General features: G+C 46.7%; 1 protein-coding gene across 2 annotated transcripts in view; it reads left to right on the top strand.

The window, feature by feature from the left end:
- The window catches only part of Kit (KIT proto-oncogene, receptor tyrosine kinase), a 78567-nt gene that overhangs the window by 17979 nt on the left and 37882 nt on the right, over window positions 1-22706 (top strand). For both annotated transcript variants that reach the window (XM_036201129.1, XM_036201128.1), the window contains exons 2-4: window positions 15202-15471; window positions 17212-17493; window positions 18745-18881. In XM_036201129.1, the coding sequence (XP_036057022.1) occupies window positions 15202-15471; window positions 17212-17493; window positions 18745-18881 (689 nt within the window). The remainder of the gene's footprint in view (window positions 1-15201; window positions 15472-17211; window positions 17494-18744; window positions 18882-22706) is intronic.

Raw genomic sequence — 22706 nt, 5'->3', positions numbered from 1 at the left:
ACTGAGGACTGAGTGTGCACAGGTTCCAGAAGCACGCATGTGCGGTGCCGGAGAAACCGAGACCTTTCTAGAGGCGATACTTTGAGAGGATAAATAAGATTGACACCTGCCTTGATTTCAAGCTTTTGGAGAGTCCTCCCCCCCCCCCCGCCCCAATTGCTCACATACATGGGGACTACAGACATCCTCTTGGGTAGCCTGGTTCTATACTGCCACACCTGCCTCCTGCTTTGCACTCAAGAGTTCCCTTGGCTTCCTCTAAGGTATGTGGCTTCCTGCCCTCTGCTCACGGCCTAGGGCACAGAGGGCACAGGGCTTCTCCCTGGCCTCCTGGTACACCCCAGTTTCCATCCCGTGCATCTCCCCTTGCTCTTCCACCCCTAGGGTGGGTCAGGCCAGCTCACTTGTGCTGCCCGATTCTTCACACTTTATCGCAAGGTAATTATACAAATGTATAATTATCGGTCTATTGCCCAACCAGGAGCTCAGTATAACCTGCACTGATCGGGGTGGGGAGGTCTTGTGCACTGTTGTTCCACGGGCCTAGCCCATAGCAAGACTTCAGTGTGGTATTTTTTGCAGGATTGAATGATGGGAATGGAGGTGAAGTACAGTCTTCACAATGATTTAAGGCTGCATGCTAATTATCTGATTTTTGCCCAGTTTCTTACAAAAGCTGGTCTAGCTTGACTGGCAGCTGGCCCCATTACGGTAGCAGTTTCTTCCTTGGTTTTAACCTTGGTTCTGGCCACGGAGTACCTAAGAGAGCACATTCTGGAGTGTCAGTCTTCCAGGGGGATGGCAGAAGGAAGAGGTTACTCTTGAGGATGACAGAGCGAGTTCCAGGTCAGCCAGGGCTGTTACACAGAAGAACCCTGTCTCCAACAACAGCCCCCCATCCCCTTCCCAAATCCCGCTGAACAAGCCACTGGAATAAGTTAGAGGTGTGCTGGTGGTTGCCCACTGTGTGCTGACCATTACTACGTGTCTCTGTTCCTCTTGTGCAGCTAAAAGCACAGAGGCAGAGAGTTACAGCCTAAGGGACAGCCATACCTAGACACACCTGCAGTTCCATCAACACCAGAACTTTAAGGAAGGAGTCATGACACAGGGCCAGAGGCCAGCAGTCTGCACCGGAAAAGGTGCGGGCAGGTTTTCATAGAAATGAGTGCTGTCTTGTCTCCCCCAGGGCTTCTGAGCACCGCCTCCTCCTTTGTGCACAGAAGTGGGGTGTTGGGGTGTCCTGTTCTTCCCACACAGTGATAGAAAAGACATGCAGGGGCTGGAGAGATGGCTCAGTGGTTAAAAGTGCTGAATGCTTCCCCAGAGGAATCAGCTGGATCCTAGCAACCAGCTCTGGTGCTCACAAACACCTCAGCTTCAGGGGATCCAATGCCCTCTTCTGGCTTCTGAGGTGTCTGCACACAGACTCACACACACACACACACACACACACACACACACACACAGACACACAAACTATACACAGACAGACAGGCACCCACACCCACACACCCACCCACCAGAGACAGACAGATATACACACACAAACTATACACAGACAGACAGGTATACACACACATAAACAAATAAAAATGAAAAGAAGAAAGATACACTTCCTCGCCTTAGTTTGTTTTGTCCTGGCTAAACCTTTGTGTTCCCTTCCTTAGAAGGTGATGGCTTGTGAGCTACATCTCAGCGACAGCAGAGCTCAAGATGGGGGCATTTGTCTAAAATAAGAGACTCGGCTTCATTGGTCTTTATGCGAAGAGTTGCCGTAACATTCACGCTCGTCATTTACAAAAACAGCATAGCCTTAAGCCTGTTTTTTTGAAGATGGTATTTCAAGACCTATAGAGTAAAAATTCTCATGCACTTGTGGGAATCTTGCTTTGGGTAGAGAAACTAGAAATCTGTTGACTATTTGAAGATTACTGGAGTGTGTGTATTTTACATTGCGGCTTCTATATACTGTTTTTGCAATGCTAAGGATGGAGCCAAGGGCTTTTAGTGTGCTAGCCAAGCCCTGCGACACTGAGTTACACATCATAGTCACCTCACCATACTTTCTTATACCTGTTGTAAACTTCCACTTGATTGAGTAAATTTAGGAACGAAAGCTCAGGTTTTTAAGAATTGTATAATAACTGTAATAACTGTGGCGTACATAGCTGACGAGGGACACTGTTACCCCAAAGGCATGTGATTTTGGTTCCTGTGTCCTTTGTTTTAGTGACTTCGTCCATCCTCAGGTACCTCAGTGCACTCTGAACCACCGTTCCCACCCCATCTTCCTGCTTGTCCTGGGCTTAGGGAGTGGTCTTCTTTGTGATTTTTGTGAGACTTCAGGTCCCTTAGCCTTTGGCTGTCACATTAGTGATCCCAGCAGCAACAGTGGGAGCTTTAACAAGTATAAGTTCTTAAAGGACTTAGGGATGATAGAAAGATCCTGAACAGCCCCATGCATGACTTGCAGACATCGCCATTGGGGCCTGAGAGGCCAGTGGGCTTCCCCAAAGCTTTGTTGCCTTGGCTTGGGATCCCTGTGTCTGGCTCTAAAATCCTCCTACCCTGAGTCACTATATTCCTGTGGGTGTCACCTGCCGTCCCAAGCTTAGGGCAGCACCTGTCACTTACACCCTCTGGTCTAGACTTTAAAAAGTGCTGTATAAAGTTACACAGTTGGACCCCGCCCTCCGCCCCTTAAAGTTCTTTATTTAGGTGGGGTGAGGTGGATAATTGCAAACGTACAGAAAAGCTGCAAGATGAGCGTAGAGAACCCCAGGCTACAACTGCTAACATCTGATACTTGCTTTTTTCTTTTTCCCGGGGAAGAGCGTCTCATCTGCTGGTTTCACGGGCACGTGCAGGCCACCCAGGCTGACCCTCTGTCCTCGACTAGAGGGTTGCTTTTCTTCTTTCTGGGAAGGACCAAGAAAGGTGCTTCCTGTTCCTTAGGGAGCCCCTTAACTTCTGTAGGTTCTGATCAGGCTCACTGTCTTCCTAGAAATCTCTCTAGCACCGACAGAACAGACTCTCCCCTTTGGCAAGGTAACAGGAAGGAAGGGTAGAGAGGGGATACCCAATGGGTCCCTGGGGAGATGCCCCAGCCTGTTAGCCAGCGCCACAGGGCACTGTTACCCTTCAAGGAACTGAAGTCTGGTGGCAGAGCAGTCACCACTGCCCTTTGCTTCAGCAACTGCCTCAGATAAAATTTCTTGTTGAAAACATTTCTGCTTTATTGCCCTCCCCCCTCCACTTCTGGAAAATGACATCTTGACGGTTGCAGTAGAAGGGAAATTTCCTGTTTGCTGTATTGTGCAGGAACAGGGAAGACACACTTTTCCTTATTTGACAGGTCCCTCAAAAGTAGATTTCAGAGTATGTTTATGAGTCAACTGTATTGACTTGCCCATTATGAAGAAAATTAGCATATTCATCTAGTTAAGTCGAGTATAATTAATTCCTAGCATCTTTTCGAAGCTAGCAAAATCAGAGAGGCGTTTCCAAAGTGTTGATCATAGTTGAAAATGCCTCAGGGAAACCGTCCAAACGTCAGGATGAGTAGGGAGAAAGAAGTGTGGCACATACATACGTGCCATGGAACATTATTCGGCCTTGAACAGGGATAGAGTTCTGACACGCCACAGAGTAATGACGAGGGAAACGAACAAGTCACACAACAGACAAGTAGTGTAGGAGTACTCTTCCTCAAGGTCCCTAGAATGCCAAATTCATGGAGGATGGAAAGAAGCTGGGGGAGAAAGGAGTAGAGAGTTAGTGGCTATCGGGCAGTGTTTCTGTTTGATAAGACGAAAATTTATAAAAATGAACGATGATAATTGCCCAACAATGTGAATGTAGTTAATGCCATTCAACCTCATACTTACAAATGGCTAGACATCATTAATTAGTACGCATATTTTATCTAATACATTTCTGAAATGCCCCAGTTGCCATATGCATGTGCATATGTATGTGTGCACACACATACACACGGATGTGTGAGCCTGTTAATCATTTCTTACCTGATGTCTCCTTGGACACCATAAGAACTTGATGCTGTAGGATTAGAACTAGAGCCTGGGGTCTCCAAAGCTTTATTTGCAAAAGTTTCTGTTTGTCACGGTCACCACCTTTCCTTTCCCTCCTCGGCCTGCAGAATTGGTATTGGGCAGATTCTAAGACTCCCGAGGGAGCACACATGCCGGGAGGGTACCAGCAGTGCTGTATCCGTGTGCACAGGCCACTCCTGCCACAGTGAAGACAGACAGCAGTCCTGACCTGGATCTGTGGCAGCGCCTGCATTGATCCCTGCGGGCATGTTTGTGCAGCTTGGGAGGCTGCTGGGAGCAGGCCTGTGCTTGGAGCTGCCTGTGGCTTGGAGTCCGACTGCCCTGTGACTCTTGCCTCTCTTCTTGACCCGTTTCCTGCTTTGCTCTTTAAGTTAAGGAAGTTAATGTTGAAAGAAATGGACGGCCCTGGACGCCATCCCCAGCTGTCTGTCTGTCTGAGCAGAAGGCTGGGTCTCTTTTTAGGGTGTTTATTAGAGACCACTCCTAACGCTTCTTATCTGGTGCACATTTCAGTGAGTGCTTTCCAGAAATCAAAACACAGAAACCTCCATATTTATAGCAGGAGCTGGGCTGGATGGGGGGTGTGTGGGGGAAACCCAGTGGAAGTGAGAAAGTTTCTCCTCTTTGTTCTGTGATACATCCACATATGTCGTCCTTGTCAAACCCAGGGCTTATCTGACTCCCCAAAGACCACGTTCATAATGACTAAGGAAGCTTCCTGTCTTTGAGTCTTTGAGATGGGGGTGGGGCGGAGCGGAGGGTCCTGCTTCCTCAGACACCCAGTTAGATTTTTCTTAGGATGACTGAGCAGGGACTATTTTAAAGGAAAATATTTTCCTAGGAAAGCCTGTACTTCTGCTAACTGTATATTTGGAAGAAGTTCTAAAAAAAACAATTAAGAATCTTCGCTGAAGTGTGGGTGTGGACCAGGAATTACTGACCTGTGGCCCTTAGCTGTGCCACAAGGCATTTATGGACCTTCTGTGTCCAGCCCCTAAGTCTTTAAGGGGAGTGAGTTCTTTACCTCTACCCCTTAGGTTCTAAGTATTTGATTATAGGTCCTGGACTTTGCAAAAAAAAATTTTAAAAATTATATTTATCTTTAATTTTTATTTCTTTACTTTGTGTGTGGTGTAAGGGCATGTGTGTGCCACAGCACATATGTGTGGAGGTCAGAAGAGAACTTCCGGAGTCAATCCCTTCCATCATGTGGGTCCCAGGATTGAATTCAGCTCACCAGGCCTCCTGCAAAGCTCCTTGCCTGCTGAGCTGTCTTTCTAGCCCCTGGAATTTTAGGCAGACACCTTAAGAGCAACGATCTAAGTTTTCTGTACCGTGAGAATGTTAGACAAGCTCTCAACAAGCCCAAGGTGGGCCAAGGGCTGGCTGAGGTCAGGGATGACCTTGAACTCCTGACTCTCCTGCTCAACCTTTTGGAGGGGCTGGGTTTCCAGGCTTGTATGCCCCACTCCAGTATAAGAGGTACTCAAGAGTTGAACCCAGGACCTTTGGCAAACTAGGCTGACATGACCCACTGAGCTATGTCCCCAGCAGACCCTGGACTTTTCTTAGTGCTCCTGAGACTTTTGAACTTCAATTCTTAGGTGAGGAGAGTTTGGTCAGGAAAGGTCAGAACATCTGTATGTCTCTACCTGGTGCATTCCCTATGATCCTTCGCTAGTTGCTTGAAAACAGACAGAGGCAGTTATTTGTTTTATTTAAAATGTACAAATATTAAATCACAGCGAAACCAAACAGTCCACATTTTGGCCCATGTCCTTCAATCAGCGCGAGGCTGTGCTGAATGCCGCAATTGTAAAAACCTCCCGGTCCTTGTCAGTCCCTTGGTAGCAGCAGAACATGTGACATGGCTTTGATCTCGGGTCTGCTCTTCAGAAGGCACAGGCAGCCCGAGGGCATCTTCTTTCTTTGCCACCAGATAGCTTGCTTAGGATTTTGGGGTGGGGGGGGGGCGGGGCACATCCCGCTCCTATGAAGCGCCCCACAGGGCTCTGTGGAGGAATCTGAGTGGAGAAATACTTAACGGCAGAGTAGGCGGTCTGCCCTGGGATCTGGAATGTCATAGCCAGGAGTTCAGCCCAATGGTGCCCGCCTGTAGTCAGTCCCTATTGCTCAAGAGACAGAGATGGAAGGGGGGGGGGGAGGTTGTCACCTGAGCTCTGGCATTGGAGACCAGCCTGAGCAACATAGCGAGATTTCATCTCAAAGGATTAAAACAACAACCAAAACAAAGCCCCATATCCCCCAGAACCAGAGATGCAAGACTACATGAACCTTACAGGAAAGGCGATTTATTAGCCTTGGACTTGTTCATGTGGTTAAGGCAGAAACTGGGGGAGCTGCTGAAGCCGAGTTCCTTCGAGTTCCTTCTCTCAACAGCCAAGGCAGGAAGGGCCCAAGCTGCAGGTGGACCCACCTAGCTGAAGTCCCCATGCAGCTGAGCAGGTAGGAGGAGGGAGGGTGGAGAGGGTAACCTCTTAGCCCTACCTCTTCAGAGCAAGGGCACTCCTGTTTTGGGTGTGTGTGTGGGGGGGGGGGGGCTTCCTTTTCTAGCCCTGGGGAACTATGCTTCTTCCAAGATCCTTGGGTCCCCCATCTCAGCCTTTTAAGCAATGGGACAGCAGGCTTGCCCCACTGGGCCCAGCTCCCCACTATTTTATGAAATCTGGGTACATCAGCCAGGCCTCATCTCCACTGTCATTTCTCCACTTGGATTCCTCTGTAGGACCAGGCAGAGAGCCTCATCTCCCTTGTACCACAGATATTTTCCTGAAAAGACTGGGTCTAAACAGTGGGAGGCTTGCCACAGTGTCGCACCCTGACTTTGGTGCCCTTGAGCCGTTAGGGACTCCTGTACCCCTGGGCCTCATGCGGCAGCCCGGGAGTCACTCTCTCCCAGCTGCCCCTGGAGTGTCTCTTCCATGTGCACCATCCACCTGAAATACCCCATCGTCAATCTCCTCCCTCCTTCAGTGTCCTTGGGTCCTGCCCTTGATAGCACGGGCCTCTGTAGTCCTCCTCCCCCCCCCCCCCCCCCCCCCCCCCCCCCCGCCACCCCAGTGATTTCACAGATACCCTTAGTTACTTTCTGGGCCAGTAAGAATGAGTGTGCCCTCGCCTCTCCTATGCTCGAATCTCTAGGGCCTGGCCATCTCACTGGTTCAAATGTTCCTAAATCTGTTTTCTTCTAATTACTTGGCACGGCCATCATCCTACCCCAGAGGCCTAAAACATGAGTGTTGTCTTGTCTCTTCACTGTCCAGGGCCAGCCCGCCTGGAGTCCCTTCAAGTACCCAGACATACCCGTCTCACCTGGCTGTCCTCCTATGGACTGCTCATGTCTCACTGGCTGTTGGCTAGGCCCTTTCTTGTTTCTAAGCTGGCTTTGTTCTAGTCCTGTTCCTGGAGTGGCAGCTAGGCTTGGCTCCCTACCCTTCCTATGGAGCGGCAGGCCCTGGGATGGCCTTCCCAGCCCTAACTTCCAGCCAAAACTCTCTTCTTCTAGAGGCTGGCTCACACTTGAGCCCCTTGTTACCCTCTGTCATCCCACCCTCAGCCTGGACATTTGCTTTCTTCCACTTGAACTCTGAACCCTAGGAACCCCTTTCTGATTTTTGCTGACACTCCATTTCTCAGGTCAATTCTCTTGAGCGTAGCTATTCCTCCAGTTACAGTAGTTATAAAACCATTAGAAGTTTCAAATATACCTGATTAATATGCTCAGCCTATCATACATCTAGCTTAGCTTATCCTATCTGAGACTAAGAACCCTGTTAGCCCACAGTTGGGCAAAAAGATCTAATACAAAGCCTATTTGATTTTTAAGCAACAATAACAAAAAATGGTTGTCTCTCTCAGGTGTCTGAGTCCTGGTAAGAAAGAACCCTACTAAGAGCCAAAGCTCAGTTTCCACTGAGGATTGCTTCTGACCCCTCCTAAGGTGAACCACCGACCATGCACAGCCAGTCCTTTGACCAGCACTAGCTTCAGGGTTTGGTAATGACCTCTGGCTGTGAGTCTGCCTCCTGCCTGGTGGGGTGTGGGCGGGGTGTTCTTGGCCCTCAGCATTCCCCTAGTTGAACAGAGTTACTGTGGAGACACAGCTCACACCTGGTGCATTGATGAGCCACGTGCCCATTTTATTATATTTAATTTCTTCCCCTTCAGCTCTCTTCTGCAAACAGGCTCATCTTTAGGCCAACCTTGACGCACACTGCCGTGGGAGCTGCTTTTAAAAGTATCCTGCCAAGATGCCTTGTCGTTTTGTGAGTTTCAAGCCGACTTGCAAGTGGTTGCATTTCTATTGCTTGAAACGTCAATTTGGCTCATAAATCCGGCAGACTTTGCACAGACTCTAAATATCCCCCCTCTAAAAGCTAAACAGAAATTTGATTTAAACAAAGGGATTGTTTTCAGGGCCTGGGCCTAGGAGATGATATCTAAGTTTATTTACAGTATTGTTTAAACCTACGTGACCTTAACAATGATTCTACCAGTTCCGCCATTATCTCTGTATGACTGGGTTGAATATTACCCAGAAAGTGTGTCCGTGTCTAATGCATGTGTGAGTGTGTTTCAGACTTGACCAGGAAGATATTTTGTAAAGTCCTAGTGGTTGGGGCATAAAGTTGTTAGTTCTATTTCAAAGTGCATGCTACCCCCAGGTACATTTGATTTTTTTTCTTATCTTTTATTGTGTAATATGTAAAACAATATAAAAGGATAAAGTTATTCGCCACAAATTGGAGCTGACCTTCAATAAACCGTGAGCAAACACACGCACTGTGATGTGCCTTCTCATTTCCCTGCCCCTCCGTGCATTTATTGAGCACGCTCTTGTCCCTGATCTCTAAGAAACTTGAGGCTGCAGAGGCAGAGAGCTCCCTGCTGAGGGCTGCTTCACATTCAGGCCCTCATAGGAGTAGCTGACCCTGAGTCCCTGGTGTCATCTACTTTGAGAAGTCACTCTTTTCCTGAAATGCATGTGCCGATTCCCCAGACTCAGATGTCATGGCCCCTTCCCCTGGAGCCTTTCTTGGTCTATCTGGGGCAGCACAATAGTCTTCATTCAGTGTGTGACATGTAGCTCACTCACCTCCTGTCTTGATTTCATTCATATTGTCTGGCTCCGCACAGGCCTCTGGGGGCCCCATCAGCAGCGAGTTTTAGTTATGCGCAGATCTGTGCCGAAGGAGCTGGCCTCTGCATACAGCATGCAGAGAGTCTAGGCCCTGTGTGGCCTGGATTCCCTTAGTTGTGTGGGTGAACCAGAGTCCCCCTACCCCGGGAGTGGTTTGAGGGCCCGTGTGACATTCACTGAGCTCTTCCTCACTGCCCCAGCTTTGTTCTATTCCCAGTATCATCTTTGTAAGGTCTCCAGGGTGTTGTGGGCAATTACTAGGATCCTTCCATCTCGGATCTTATCATGATATTCCTATGGGGCTGTAAAAGTATGTCAGAAACAATATGACACACACATCATTAGTGTTTCTTTTTATTATAAACTGTAACCAAACAGTACAGAAACTGAGGGGCAGTTGAACTACAAGGTAGAGGCTCTGTCTTCTCTTGGCCTACTTCCCCAAAACTAGACGAGGCCCCTCTGTGTGGGTTTCCTTCCAAACCATCATTTTACCTGGTTCCTTATATTCACCTCCCAAAGGTAGAAAGACTTTGAAATGACTTCCCCACTTTTAACCCCAGCTAGAAATCCAGGCTTTGCAGGCATTGTCCTTTGTCCAAGAATAAGGCCCTAGAAGTCAAGGCTAATAGGAGCCAATCACTACCGTAGGACCGGGGAACCAGCAGGCTTGGTCAGTCCATGTGGACAGTCTGGACTTGGTTTTGTTAACTGACACATTGTAACAAATGCAGCTATGCCTCAGGCATTTTATTTTTCTTAAAAAAATAAAATGAAAATGGATATACGACATACCGTATCTTCAACAGAGGACGCAATAGAGGAACAAATTCTTTTCTTTGAGATTTGGGTTGCTTTCGAGTTCCAGAGAAATCCTCAGGAACCTTCTGAGTAGCCACCCTCACAGTACATACACCAGGCTCTGGATGTTAATTTAGTTCCCCCAAGTCCTCTGCAGACACGCTGAATGCAGGCTGCAAGTTGGAGGCCCCTCTAATCATAATCTAATCTAAACGTGTCACCCACATTAAATCCAACAGTAGATCTGCTAGTGGAGGCACCTCTTACAGGTTCTACTAATCATGAGCCTTCAGCTGTTTCTCCCTTACACGCATGCCCACATTTGTGTGTGTCTGTGTGTGTGTGTGTGTGTGTGTGTGTGTGTGTGTGTGTGTGTTTACAGCACGTACTTCATACACGTAATTGATACACTATCAGTACATATCCTAAGCAGGTTTGGGGGTAAAGAGCAGGTGACCCGGGGCAGTGTGAGTAGCAGTTGGCTACCCTGGGGCACAAATGCTTTGGGCTCCAGCCTGTAACAGGGTCACCGTGAGCTTCCGGGTCTGCTCGGAGTTAAAAGAACTGTGATCAACACTGGCTACTTCCTGGAAGGTGCAGTGTGAACGTATGTGGGCAGACCAGCAGGCAGTGAGGAGTTCCATGGTTTTTTGCTTTTGTTTTTAATGACACAATGGAAGCCACACACTGGGGGCCTCATCAGGCTCCACCAGAGGTGATAATGTCATGTAGGAAAGAGGCAGGGCCGCCGGAGGAGAAAGGAGGCTTAGATGGTGCTTGTCAAGGGTGTTTGCTTGTTATGTTTTATTTTAATTTTATGTTTTTGTTTGTTTTTCAAAACAGGATTTCTCTGTCCTGAAACTGACTGTAGACCAGGCTGGCCTTGAACTCAGAGCTCCGCCTGCCTCTGTCTCCCGAGTGCTGGAGTTAAAGGTGTGCGCCACCACCACCCACGGCTTGATTTTAGGTTTTTTTTTTTAAACAAAACAAAACAACGAGGATACAATATTTATGACATAGAGTGTGTTTCTTTAAGTTACCTAGTTCAGCGATGATGAGAGCGAGTAAACAGTGTGGGACAGTCACCATTCCGTCTCAGTTCCAGAACCTCTTCATCCTCCAGACAGAGCTGTCCTCTGTTAAATGGTCTCTTCATCCCCACCCCCCTCCTCCATGCTACGGTCTGCCTCTGAACTGCCCTGCTCCGTGTACGTCATGTAAGGGAGGTCATGCATCCATGTGTGTCCTCTCCCATGTTGTGGTGTGCGTCAGCGCTGTGTTCTTTTTTTTTACGGCTTACTAATATTTCGTTGCACCAACACCCAACATTTTACCTGTTGGTAGACAACTGTGGTCTTTTTTTGCCTTTTGGCTCTGCTGAATAGTGTTAGGGATGTTGCCGTCGAGTACATTTGAACCCCTGCCTTCATCTGTTGCCTTGATTTTGGGCAAATTTTGCACAGATAATAGGAAAAGACACTGTAAGCACTTGAAGAGGCTGTGAGCAGAGGAGGTGTTGACATTCCTTTTGCACTGGTGTCTTTTCCATTGCTGTCTGTTTATGTACACACACACACACACACACACACACACACACACACACAGTCGGTCCCTAGGGTGGTGAGTTTTGTTTTGTTTTTTTTAAGATTTATTTATTTATTATGTATACTGTATGTATGACTGCAGGCCAGAAGAGGGCACCAGATCTCATTACAGATGGTTGTGAGCCACCATGTGGTTGCTGGGAATTGAACTCAGGACCTCTAGAAGAACAGTCAGTGCTCTTAACCTCTGAGCCATCTCTTCAGCCCCAGGAGTGATGAGTTTTATCATAGGTCATTTTCTTTTGGTTCATTAACATGTGCCGGGACAAGAACGTAACTCTATCTCCTAGTCACAGCCACCTGAAATTAAGGATCACATTGGGTGATAGGAAAATCCCAGTGTAGACAAAAGATGGCCAAGTTGACAAGTTGTTCAGAGTGGTTTCACAGCTCAGTTGTGTGTGTGTGTGTGTGTGTGTGTGTGTGTGTGTGTGTGTGTGTGTGTAAAAATGGGCACATACACCCCTGTGCACAGAGGTCAGAGGAGGACCTCAGGTGTTGCCTTTGCTGTTTGTCATCCACTCCCCTGAGATGGTCTCTCACTGACCTGGAGGCAGCTGCATGGGCTAGGCCAGCCGGAGAGTGAGCTCCTGGGTGGGATCTCTGCCTGCCTTGCTGGAGCTACAGGGGCAGGCGCTCTTTCATGCCTGGCTTTTTATGCTGTGCTGAGGCCTCAGACTTGTTCTACAAGCCCTCTTATCCCTGAGCATCCCTGTAAACCTGGAGTACCTTTCTGAGGGATGCTCCTTTAATGTGAATCTCTATTTCTCTAAATCTGAATCTCTGTTACTACATGATAACAATATAGAATTTAGTTTGGAAACAAAGCAATCTAAATATTACCTTCACTTGTACCCTAATAAAACTTTTTATTTTATATTGTCTATGCAGGTTGAACTTACAAGTCATTTTTGGAAATAAAACTTGAATACTTCTAGTGGCAATGATTTTTAAATTTCACAAAAGGATGTAAGGCATCAACTAAATTTTTTGGATTAAATTTGGTGTCAGTGCCTGAAGCATGCATAGTCCATTCACTAGAGCTAGTTCCTCCCTCCCTCCCTCCCTCCCTCCCACAAGAGGCTACATAAATTGGGATATAAGTAACTGAAACAGTAGCACCCCCCTTTGTGGCTACCTCTACTTTTCTTTTGAATGCTCCCCAGGCCTCTGATAACTGTCCTCACTGCTCCTTAACTGTGTCCTTAAGCAGACTGCGCCCCATTGAGGTGTGAAGCCTGGTGGCCCAGGGAGGCTTTGTCAGCCTAGAACAGCTCTCTGGTTGCTGATGCTTAGTGACATCTGATGGCTGTAATCCCTGTCATTGTTGTCCTAGGCAGAGTCTTTTGCTCTGGGGTGACTTTGGCTTGACACGGTGGGACCACAGTTGCTCTTCCAGGTGAACCGCTGGCCTGGATTTAGACAGGGGTTGAAGCTGATTGTGCATTCATGAGCCCGTAGAGTACAATTTGAGCCTTTCTCTGCAGTGCGTCCCTTCCTTCTGTGTGCACATGTGCGTAGCCCGCCTGAGTTCCTTACTTTACAGGTGTCTTCACTTGTACATTTAATTTTTTTTTCTCCAGTCTCCTGCCATGAGGAGAGCTCCGCACTTGAAGCTGCCTGCCCCAGCACAGGCAGAAATTCCCACTCCACTGAAATTGTGCCATTGAATTCCAGGAGTCTCAGGTTGTGCGTGCGTGCGTGCTGTATTTACTTTTGTTGTTCTGTTTTTGTTGTTTGAGACAGGGTCCTACTATGTAGACCAGGCAGACCTCAAATTTACAGGCATCCTCCTGCCCCTGCCTCCCAAGTGCTGGGATGAAAGGTGTGTGCCTGGCCAGCTCCCAGGAGTCTCTTTGTAACTGGCTTAGAGGATGAGTCTCTTGTCTGTGGTCTCACCATGTGGTATCTGCCTCAACCCCACCTTTTCTTTCTGGCGCTTTCTAAAGCACAATCTTGCCTTGATCTCTCTTCTCTTTCCTTCCCTCCCTCCTTCCCCCTCCTTCCTTCCTCCTTCCACCTCCCCTCATCCTTGGTGATTTAAAAACAGTGACAACAAAACCAGCTTTTTCATGACTTCCCCCACCCCCGGTTTTTGTCTGGTAGAGCCCTTGCTGTTAGGGGTTCCGTCCTGAAGTCATTCCTGTCCAGTGATCAATCGTCCTGCAGGTTGGACCAGGCTTATGCCAGGTGTGGGTCTTCCAAACTCTTCAGCCTTCCCTATCAAGGACTGTTTTCCAGCCGGGTGCTTCATATACTGGCTTTCTGGAGGCCTTCCCCCTTGCAGCCTAGTCCTCTGCAGTTTCGACCTCCACCTCATCTGATGGGGTCAAGGTCCAGCCCACCTCCTTTTCTTCAGTCTGAACTTACAGCTGTATTTCACTTAGTCTGTGCTTGAGCAGAGTCCTTTTAAAACATTTTTTATTCATTATTACTGTGCACGCACGTGTGTGTGTGTGTGTGTGTGTGTGTGTGTGTGTGTGTGTGTGTACATGCATGTACCTTCAGAGGTCAGAGGGCAACTTTTAGGGATTGGTTCTACCCCTCCACTTTTAGTTCCAATAATTTTGGCAGTGCCTTTCACCCTGGCTTCTGGAGCGGAGAGTTTTTTTTTCCTTAACTCTGAGATGTGTGTCAAAATCGTGTGCCGCACCGATGTGGGCTTCCTGGGCATTCGGTTGATCAGATTGGAAGCCGACATGTGAGGCAAACTGTCTCAGGGTCTAATCCGCAAGATACGGTCATCATTTTTACCTTGACATTTGGAGATGTGTGGATATTTATTTCTGTGAGCATTGTCACGTAAGGTGTATTGTTTGAAAATAGGTGAATTCCAACGCTTGAAAAACAGAAGGCTGTCTTCCTGTCATGTACACTCTTATTTTTAATGTACTTTTTCACAGACACATATGCACACGCACTATATATATTATAGTGTGTGTGTGTGTGTGTGTGTGTATTTATCACACCTGCCTTCTGCTTCCCCGTCTCCCCTCTCCCATTCCTGTCAACCTCCTCTTCCCTAGCCCCCCTCTTACTTATACAAAGTCTTCCTAGTTTGTCTTTGGTGACCCACTGACTTTAATGAGGACAGCTGCATGAGCAGAGCTCGCTCTTGGCTTGAGGGAGGGCAACGTATCAGTGGTCACATCACTGAGGACGCAGTCACGTCCATGCTACCCACGAAGTAGGCAGCGGATCGTTTTTGTTTCTGGTTTCCACTGTGTGAGATGTTGCCGTGTTTTTTAAGGTGAGCGTTAGCGCAGCAGTACCATCAGGACAGACCGTCAGCAGTCCAAGCCCTGTGCATGACTGACCCAAAGAAAGCACATCCAACACGGCAGCCTCTACACCAACTATGACCCGCAGGACTAATTGAAGGCTGCAGAAAATAACTTTATAGATGAATTTAAACTTTAGACAGAATTCCCTTTCCAGCCACAAATAGCAGGGCTATTTTTATTGTAGCGTACACAGAAGATGGAACTCAATATTAGAAGAACCGCTTTATTTCGCCAAGACAGCTCACACTCAACACAGTCCTTGTTTTTCTTGGCAGGAACTTCCCAGCCATCTGTGAGTCCAGGGGAGCTGTCTCCACCATCGATCCAGCCAGCACAGCCAGAGTTAATCGTCGAAGCCGGCGACACCATCAGGCTGATGTGTGTTGATCCTGCCTTCGTCAAATGGACTTTCGAGACCATCAAACGAATGAGTGAGAGTCAGCACAATGAATGGGTTCAGGAAAAAGCGGAGGCCACTCACACAGGCAAATATACGTGTATCAACAGTGCTGGACTCAGAAGCTCTGTTTACGTGTTTGTTAGAGGTAAGTGCTGGGCTTCCTGGGTCGCTGTTCCTACTTTAAGGTGACAGGTTCTAGAAGGCTCAACGTAAATGTTTTCCTTTGCTGGCCTCCTCCATCTTTAGATTCACAGTGGCTTGGAGTGTGACCCCAGCTGGGGGTTTGCAAGGCCATAACTGGATTACAATCTGGTTAGCCCATTTGTCCTGGTGCTTGGAGTCAACCCTAAGAATAAATTAGGCCCTTTGGGAAAACTGCATTTTAATGCCTCGAGATACTAAATATTCCCGCTTTAGTAAAAACACTTCAGGGAACCAAAGGCCTCTAAAGGCCTAAACAGACTAGCACTTCAAAAGACTTGGCTCACTCTTCAGGGAGGAAACCCCAGAAAACCAGCTCGGACAGCTAAGCGTCCCTTATCAGCTGTAAGTTCTTCTGGGGTCAGTTCTTCTCAACAATTACAACCTCTCGGAAACAGAAGACAAAGAGACGTGATAGTTATGTTCCTCTACCTCATTTTCTAGACCAATTCGGCAGTTTGTGTGTGTGCTTTTGCCGGGATGTCAAGAACCCCTGGCAGGGCTGTCTCCTTGGGGTGATGTAAAAACAAAGCTAATGACAGTTTAAGGGACACATGAGAAGGCAGGAAATGAAAGTCCTGGTTCCAGCACCGGTTGAGTTGGGACCGGGCCTGCCATTTATAACGTGCTCTCGGTTCTGTGAGCATACAGCAGATGTATTTCCTGTGCCTGGGAGATGTGCTGCTGCCTAGCGAGCGCCTCCATTTCTCACTGTGGTCTTTAGATAAGATGAGCAGCCCCCCTTAGGGGATTGTGAGGGGGACACAATTATACAAATCTTAGCGCGCTCCAACAGGGGTTGATAAAGCCGCCTCACAAGATTGCCATGAAATTGGCTGTGCCTCTGCCTGTTCTACCTCTCGTCCTTCCGTAAGTGGGCAGCTGAGGAGACGTGCTCAACTGAGAAGCCACAGTTGAGCTTCCGAATGGTTAAGCCCACCCCCGAGCTGCTGGTGACATTGGAGAAGGTGTTCTGTAATTTCCACGTGGTGATGAAAGCACCATTAGGCTTAATGATGGGCTGCACAGACACTTGCGTGTCTGACGAGGCTGCTGAGTTAGCCGAAGCGGTCAGAGCGCACACCCTTCCTTCACATTTAGACCCTTAGCTAGTCTGTGCCACTGTGAGGCTGGGATGATAGCTTGTTTAGTCAAATGAGTGCTTGCCACATAAGCTTGAGGACCTGCCTTTGATCCATAGTACCACAGAAAAGGCCAGTGTGTTGGAGTCTGGAGAGGAAGCTCTGTCTTTAAGAGCACATGCTGGTTTATACTGGGATTGCAGTTTGGGTCCCAGAATCCACTCTGGGGAACTCACACCATTTACAGCTCTAGCTCTGGGAGATCTGACACCCCTTCCCGTCAGTCTTCAGTCTGTGTGCACATGGTCCACATACAGACAAGCTACCACATACTCATACATGTAAATTAAAATTAAAAAAAAAAAAATTGAAAGCCATTGTGTTACATAAGCTTGTAGTGCTTTAAACATCCTTTAAAAATATTTTCCTTTGGTGGTGAAAGCCTTTAATCCCAGCCGAGGCATGTAGATCTCTGTGATTTCGAAGCCGCCCTGGTCTACATACAAGTTCCAGGCCAGCATAGTAAGACGCTGTCTTACTTAACAAACAAACATGTCCATGTCCAGCCATGCAACGCGCTGACTTTTTGTTCTGTTTCATAGATCCTGCCATTCTTTTCCTGGTCGACCCTCTCTTGTATGGTAAAGAAGACAACGACACACTGGTCCGCTGCCCTCTGACAGACCCACAGGTGTCCAATTATTCCCTCAGGGAGTGTGATGGGAAATCTCTCCCTAAGGACCTGACATTCGTCCCCAACCCCAAGACTGGCATCACCATCAAAAATGTGAAGCGGACCTACCACCGGCTCTGCCTCCGCTGTGCTGCCCATCGAGAAGGCAAATGGGTGATGTCAGACAGATTCATCCTGAAAGTGAGGGCAGGTAGGGCTCCTTTCTTACATCTTGTGGGAGACGGAGACCCTGTTCATGCGGCCATCTTCTCTCCTCCCTCTTAGCCTAGTGCATCAGGACATAAGCTACTAGTAAGATTACCAGTTTCCAAAGTCATGCCAGACTTTGGTGGATTCCCCCGAGTGACAGGTCCATGGCTGGTGCTGGCTAAGCTGGTCATTAAACTTGCTGGTTTAGGGCATCCCCAACTGACATCCTTGCCAAAAGTGTCATACTCAATGGGAAGATTTAATTTGCCATTAGTCTACAAGGGGTTTATTCTTTAATTTGCTGTGGACAAGTGACTGATTTTTTTTTTTTTCTTTAGCTGATTGATTTCTAATGCATTCCCAAGCCATTCAGGCTCTGGGAAAGAAAGTGCCCACAACCCGTGGTACTTTTCTGTGGTGTCCCATGAACCTCTCAGCAGCCAGAAGATAAACTAGGCCTGTATTTGAGACTGTCTAATTCAGCCTCACTTTGGGATTCAAGTGATGAGCATTTTTAATCTGCTTTTGAAAAAAAATGTATTCATTAAAATGAAGGGAATTTTAATTATTTAAAACCCAGAGTTTTCAGAAATAAGCAAGGTGTGATTGTATAATATATGCGAAAGAGACTCATTGGCTACGAGAATATTTTTAGTTGTAGGCTAGGTCCTCAAGAAATCAAGTGTGTTCCAGGTAAAGGATTCAATCTACTTCACTGTGTTAACTTCTCCCACCCGACTGGAAAAGCCACAAGTATCTATGATCTTCTAGTGGACACGCCTATCTTTTTTCACTCATCGTGGATGAATATACTTGTGAGATGAATGACTTAATTGGTGGTATATTTAGATATGCAAGCAATACAGATAGGTTAGTAAGTATTGTGTTTTGTATGTTATTTGATGATATAATGCAAGCTGTGCACAGTCAAGAAAAAACATGTTTGGGCCTAGAGAGGTGACGCAGAAATTGAAGGGCTTGCTGCTCTTCCAAAAGATCAGTTCAAATCCCAACCCTGACCTTGAGTGGCTTACATCTGTCTATAACTCCAGCTCCAGGGTATTCTACACTCTCCTTTTGGTTTTCTCTGATACCCACACATGGCATATACTTACACACACACACACACACACACACACACACACACACACACACACACCAAATCAAAAATAATATATATAAAGATAAGAAAAGAAGATAAGAAAAGAAGGCGTATTTAACTGATTCAGGTCCATATTTCTTTTAATTCTAGCCATCAAAGCTAATCCAGCTGTGTCTGTATCCGAAACAAGTCATCTCCTTAGGGAAGGGGACACATTTACAGTGACGTGCACCATCAAAGATGTGTCTAGTTCCGTGGGCTCGATGTGGATAAAGGGAAACACTCAGGTAAGGAGCTCTGTTCATTCCTCATGGTTTGTGGCTGTCCCTGTGTGGGAGATTGTACAGGTTCTCAACAAAACTGGTCTGTGGGTGACTCTGCTGGTAGACATGGCTGTTAGCAGCTGGCTAGAGTGTGTTCTCATGCTATTTACCTATATATATTACAACATAGGCATTTATTCTTAGTGGCAAGTAACTGCCACATTCTCACTGTATTTTGAGAAGAGTGGGCACTAGCCTCGGGTTATTACTTAACACTTTTTTTAAAAATGACTTTAGTAAGGAGATTAAAAAGCAACAAAACAAATGAATAACTTTATAACCTTCAGGTGAATATTGTCTACGTGTAAGGCCGGGTGATAGCAAGGGTGATGAGCAACCTTTTCCCCTCTTCTTGCGGGGAATAAACAGTGTCGTGTGTGGCCCACAAAACTCTTCTGATCCCCAAAGAGTGACCAGGGATGGGCTCTCTTTGCATGCAGCTCAGATTTCCTCCCTGAGGCTGGTTCCCTGAGATTAAGTTGGTAATGGTTTTCTGTTTGTTTTACTTGCTATTAATAAACTGGTTATCTTTAATGTGAAACATTTAGACATTATGTTCTCATTCAGTTGACAAATATATATTGAATGCCCACTATATGTCAGATGCTGTGTTGGGCATATCTTAAATAAATTTTAGCCAGGTACTCCACCCCCCCCATCCCCAATCTCTTTTGTTCCTGTGCTAAGGCTTGAACCCAAAGGTGTTATGCTAAGCAAGGGTACTGTCTAACCAATTTTAGACAGTTTTATGGGGCTACTTTATTTTGGCTTTTTTTTTTTTTTGTCTCAACTCAATAAAACAAGGGTTTTAAAATGCTTAATTTTCCTAATATTCTGCATTAAATTTTCCATTAACTGCATTTCTTCTCTATTTTTAAGTAATTTTAGTGAGATGCTTACCTAGCCATCAGCAGCCCCTCTTCATTTCACATATGGGAATGTGAGGTGAAAAAAAAACCACATTTTATTCCTCCTCTTCCTCCTCTTCTTGGCCAATGTTCAACATTGGCAATTTCATGCCTGCATAAAGAGCCTTGTGCTAAACACATAACCATGGTGATCCGCATAATGATGGTGTTTGTGCAGACCTTGATGGATGATATCTTACTTCGTCTATGAAGCCTGCCACTGGCCTGGAGAATGGATTGTACTGGAGGTTCATTCTTTTAAACCAATGGCTCAGAGAAACAAGTTTTAGTTTTTAGACCATCTAATGTAATAAAAATGATAGCTTCTGTATGGATTTTTGGCTAACCTTACAGAGCACAATCCCATATTAATTGGCTTTCTATAATCCTTGATTTCAGACGAGAGAACCTTTTAGACAGTGTGTGTGTATCTGAGCCTGTGTATACTTGAAAATTACCCCTTTTAAGATGAGAAATTCAATTGCCCCAGGTGGTTTTGTTCTGAGCTGGGGTTCCCAGGAGCCCTGCATGCCATTCCCAATTAACCCACTGGCGATGGTAGCTAAGTCTTTAGTGTTGGGAACTCATTGGGGAGATCCCAGTGTGTGCCTCCAAGGGTTAAAGAAAACTAAATCATGTGCAGACAGCATGCAATGTGTGACTTGCAGATGGGACTCTTGGCCCTCCGCCAGGGTTCACCATGAATCTTTTATTGATCCTTTGGCATCCTTTGGCATAATTTGGAATGCTGTTAGCACTATCAGATTTAAAAAAAAAAAAAATCCATAATGTTTGATCCTGACCATTTAGAGGAAGTTTCACTCATGAGAAATTAGATCCAATGAGATCTTCATAGTGGCTGTGATTATTTGTTCAAGCCTAAGTTTTGGGGTTTCTCTAATGGTTTTCATCTTGGCTGGCTCTCTCCTAGTGCTTGTGAACGCTAACATTTCTATTCACTTCCCCTTCTGAGCTTGGTGGGATGCTAATTATGATCTTTGACTTAGGGTATTGTTAGAACATCATTTTTGACCAAGCTGTTTTGTTCTACCCTGACCATCTCAGAGTTTGTGCTGAGCACCCTTTTGGGGACTCTCTGGCCCTAGTAGGAAGTGAAGTGGTGTTCCATCTGTCTGCTGTTGTTACCATGGCTTTGGAGAGAAGTCAGGAAGAGTTTTGTTTTGATAGTGATCCTGTGGGGGGGGGGGGGAGAAATGACAGATTTTTACCACTTAGAAACATCTAGAAGGGATAGCTTGGGATCTGTAGCATCCATATGGGGAAGGTCTTCAAAGCCCCCTCATTAGCTCAGACCTTTTAGAAACAGAGGCCAAGGCCAGCTGTGTCTTCGACTTGATCAAGAGCTCACAGCCAGTTAATGGCCACAGAGATTCTCTTCCTTTTGTTAGACCTTGGGCCATCAACTTTTCTGGATGCTAGTTCTAATGGAACAGGATTCCAAATGTGGTGGGCTGGCGGCAGCTCTGTAACAGAGCACCTGCTTTACCTTCTTTGCCTCTGTAAGGCCTGCAGTTGTCAGCCCTGAAGACAAATTCTTAAACTACAATTATAAGAGGAAAAAATGAAAGAAAGAAAAGAAAGGCATTGTCTGTGCTTGTAGTTAGCAACGGTGTAGATAGGTTAGAAATATAATGTGACCATCATATTGAAACTTCTAGTAGGCACATTCCAAAAATACGGGGTTTTAACATCGCGTTTGACCCAGTAATATGAAATACTATCATTTCTTACTAAAATTAACATAAAAGTTGTTAATAATGTATTCTGCATCTTAGGTAATTCTGAGTAACCAGAATCTAGGAGGTATTTTATGTGGACTCACAACCGCCACATTTGAAATGCTCCGTGGCCACAAGTGGCTAGTCCTTAATGCTGCGGGTGGATCACATGCTTTCCATGTTCGTTTCACTTGTCTTTTCCCTGCATGCATGCACTTTCACTTGGTTGCAGTTTTAAGATTGATGCTTTGTGATAGCTCTTCACTATTGTAGCCCAAGCTGGCCTTGAACCTGTAGCTGTCGTCCTATCTCAGCTCCCAAGTGTTGGCACTACAGATGTGAGCTACCTTGTCCCCCTTCTGTGCTTTCTGAGTATAAAAGCATTCCTCCCATTCCCTATGTAGTCACAGTCTTTATTGTGACATCGACCCTATGGATACTCAGGTTGTTTCAGGGGTGACGGCGGTCACATCCTGGAACTTTTGTCCTGTTGTCTCTTAGACACAGCTGATCTGAGGGCCCGAGTGTCCTGCCCAGCTCCCTTCCAGCATCATTCCTGGTACCAGCACCGGTTGCTGGGCCCACCCTGCTGGGGCAGTGTAGCCGGCCAGCGCCCTCGCCCTTGGTGGTTACCAGTATCACCTCCTGCTTGCTTGTTTTCTCTGGTGGATGCGTTTCCCCTCTTGTAATGGGAATGTGTGCACATTGCAGCAAATTTGGAGTCGCGTTGCCTGTATTAAAGTTTCCCCAAGATATTTCCTATGCAAGCATCTCCCCATGAGTGGTCTGCAGACAGATCACCAGAGTGCTGTCACGAGGGCAGAGCCATGGTCCTCTCTGGTCAGCCTGCCCCAACGCTGCTTTGTGATGTGGTCCTGTATGCGTCACGTGCCTCATCCCTTCGGTAGTTAAGAAAATGTGACTGGGCTGATGGCTGTGGTGGTGAACCTCCATGTCAGCTGTCTTGATTCCGATTCTCATTTCACCTTTGAAGATACTAAATGTTAAGAAGAAGGTTATTACATGTTTTCTTTCAGTCACTAGATGCACACATAAAAAAGGTAACGGGGGACTCTGGCTGGAACTCAGCTGAGCCTGCTTGCCTAGCATGTGTGAAACCCTGGGTTCAACCCACAGCACAG

This window comes from Onychomys torridus, chromosome 10, assembly GCF_903995425.1.
Source record: "Onychomys torridus chromosome 10, mOncTor1.1, whole genome shotgun sequence".
In the NCBI taxonomy this organism is placed as follows: Eukaryota; Metazoa; Chordata; class Mammalia; order Rodentia; family Cricetidae; genus Onychomys; species Onychomys torridus.
This window is presented reverse-complemented; position numbering and strand designations above follow the sequence as displayed.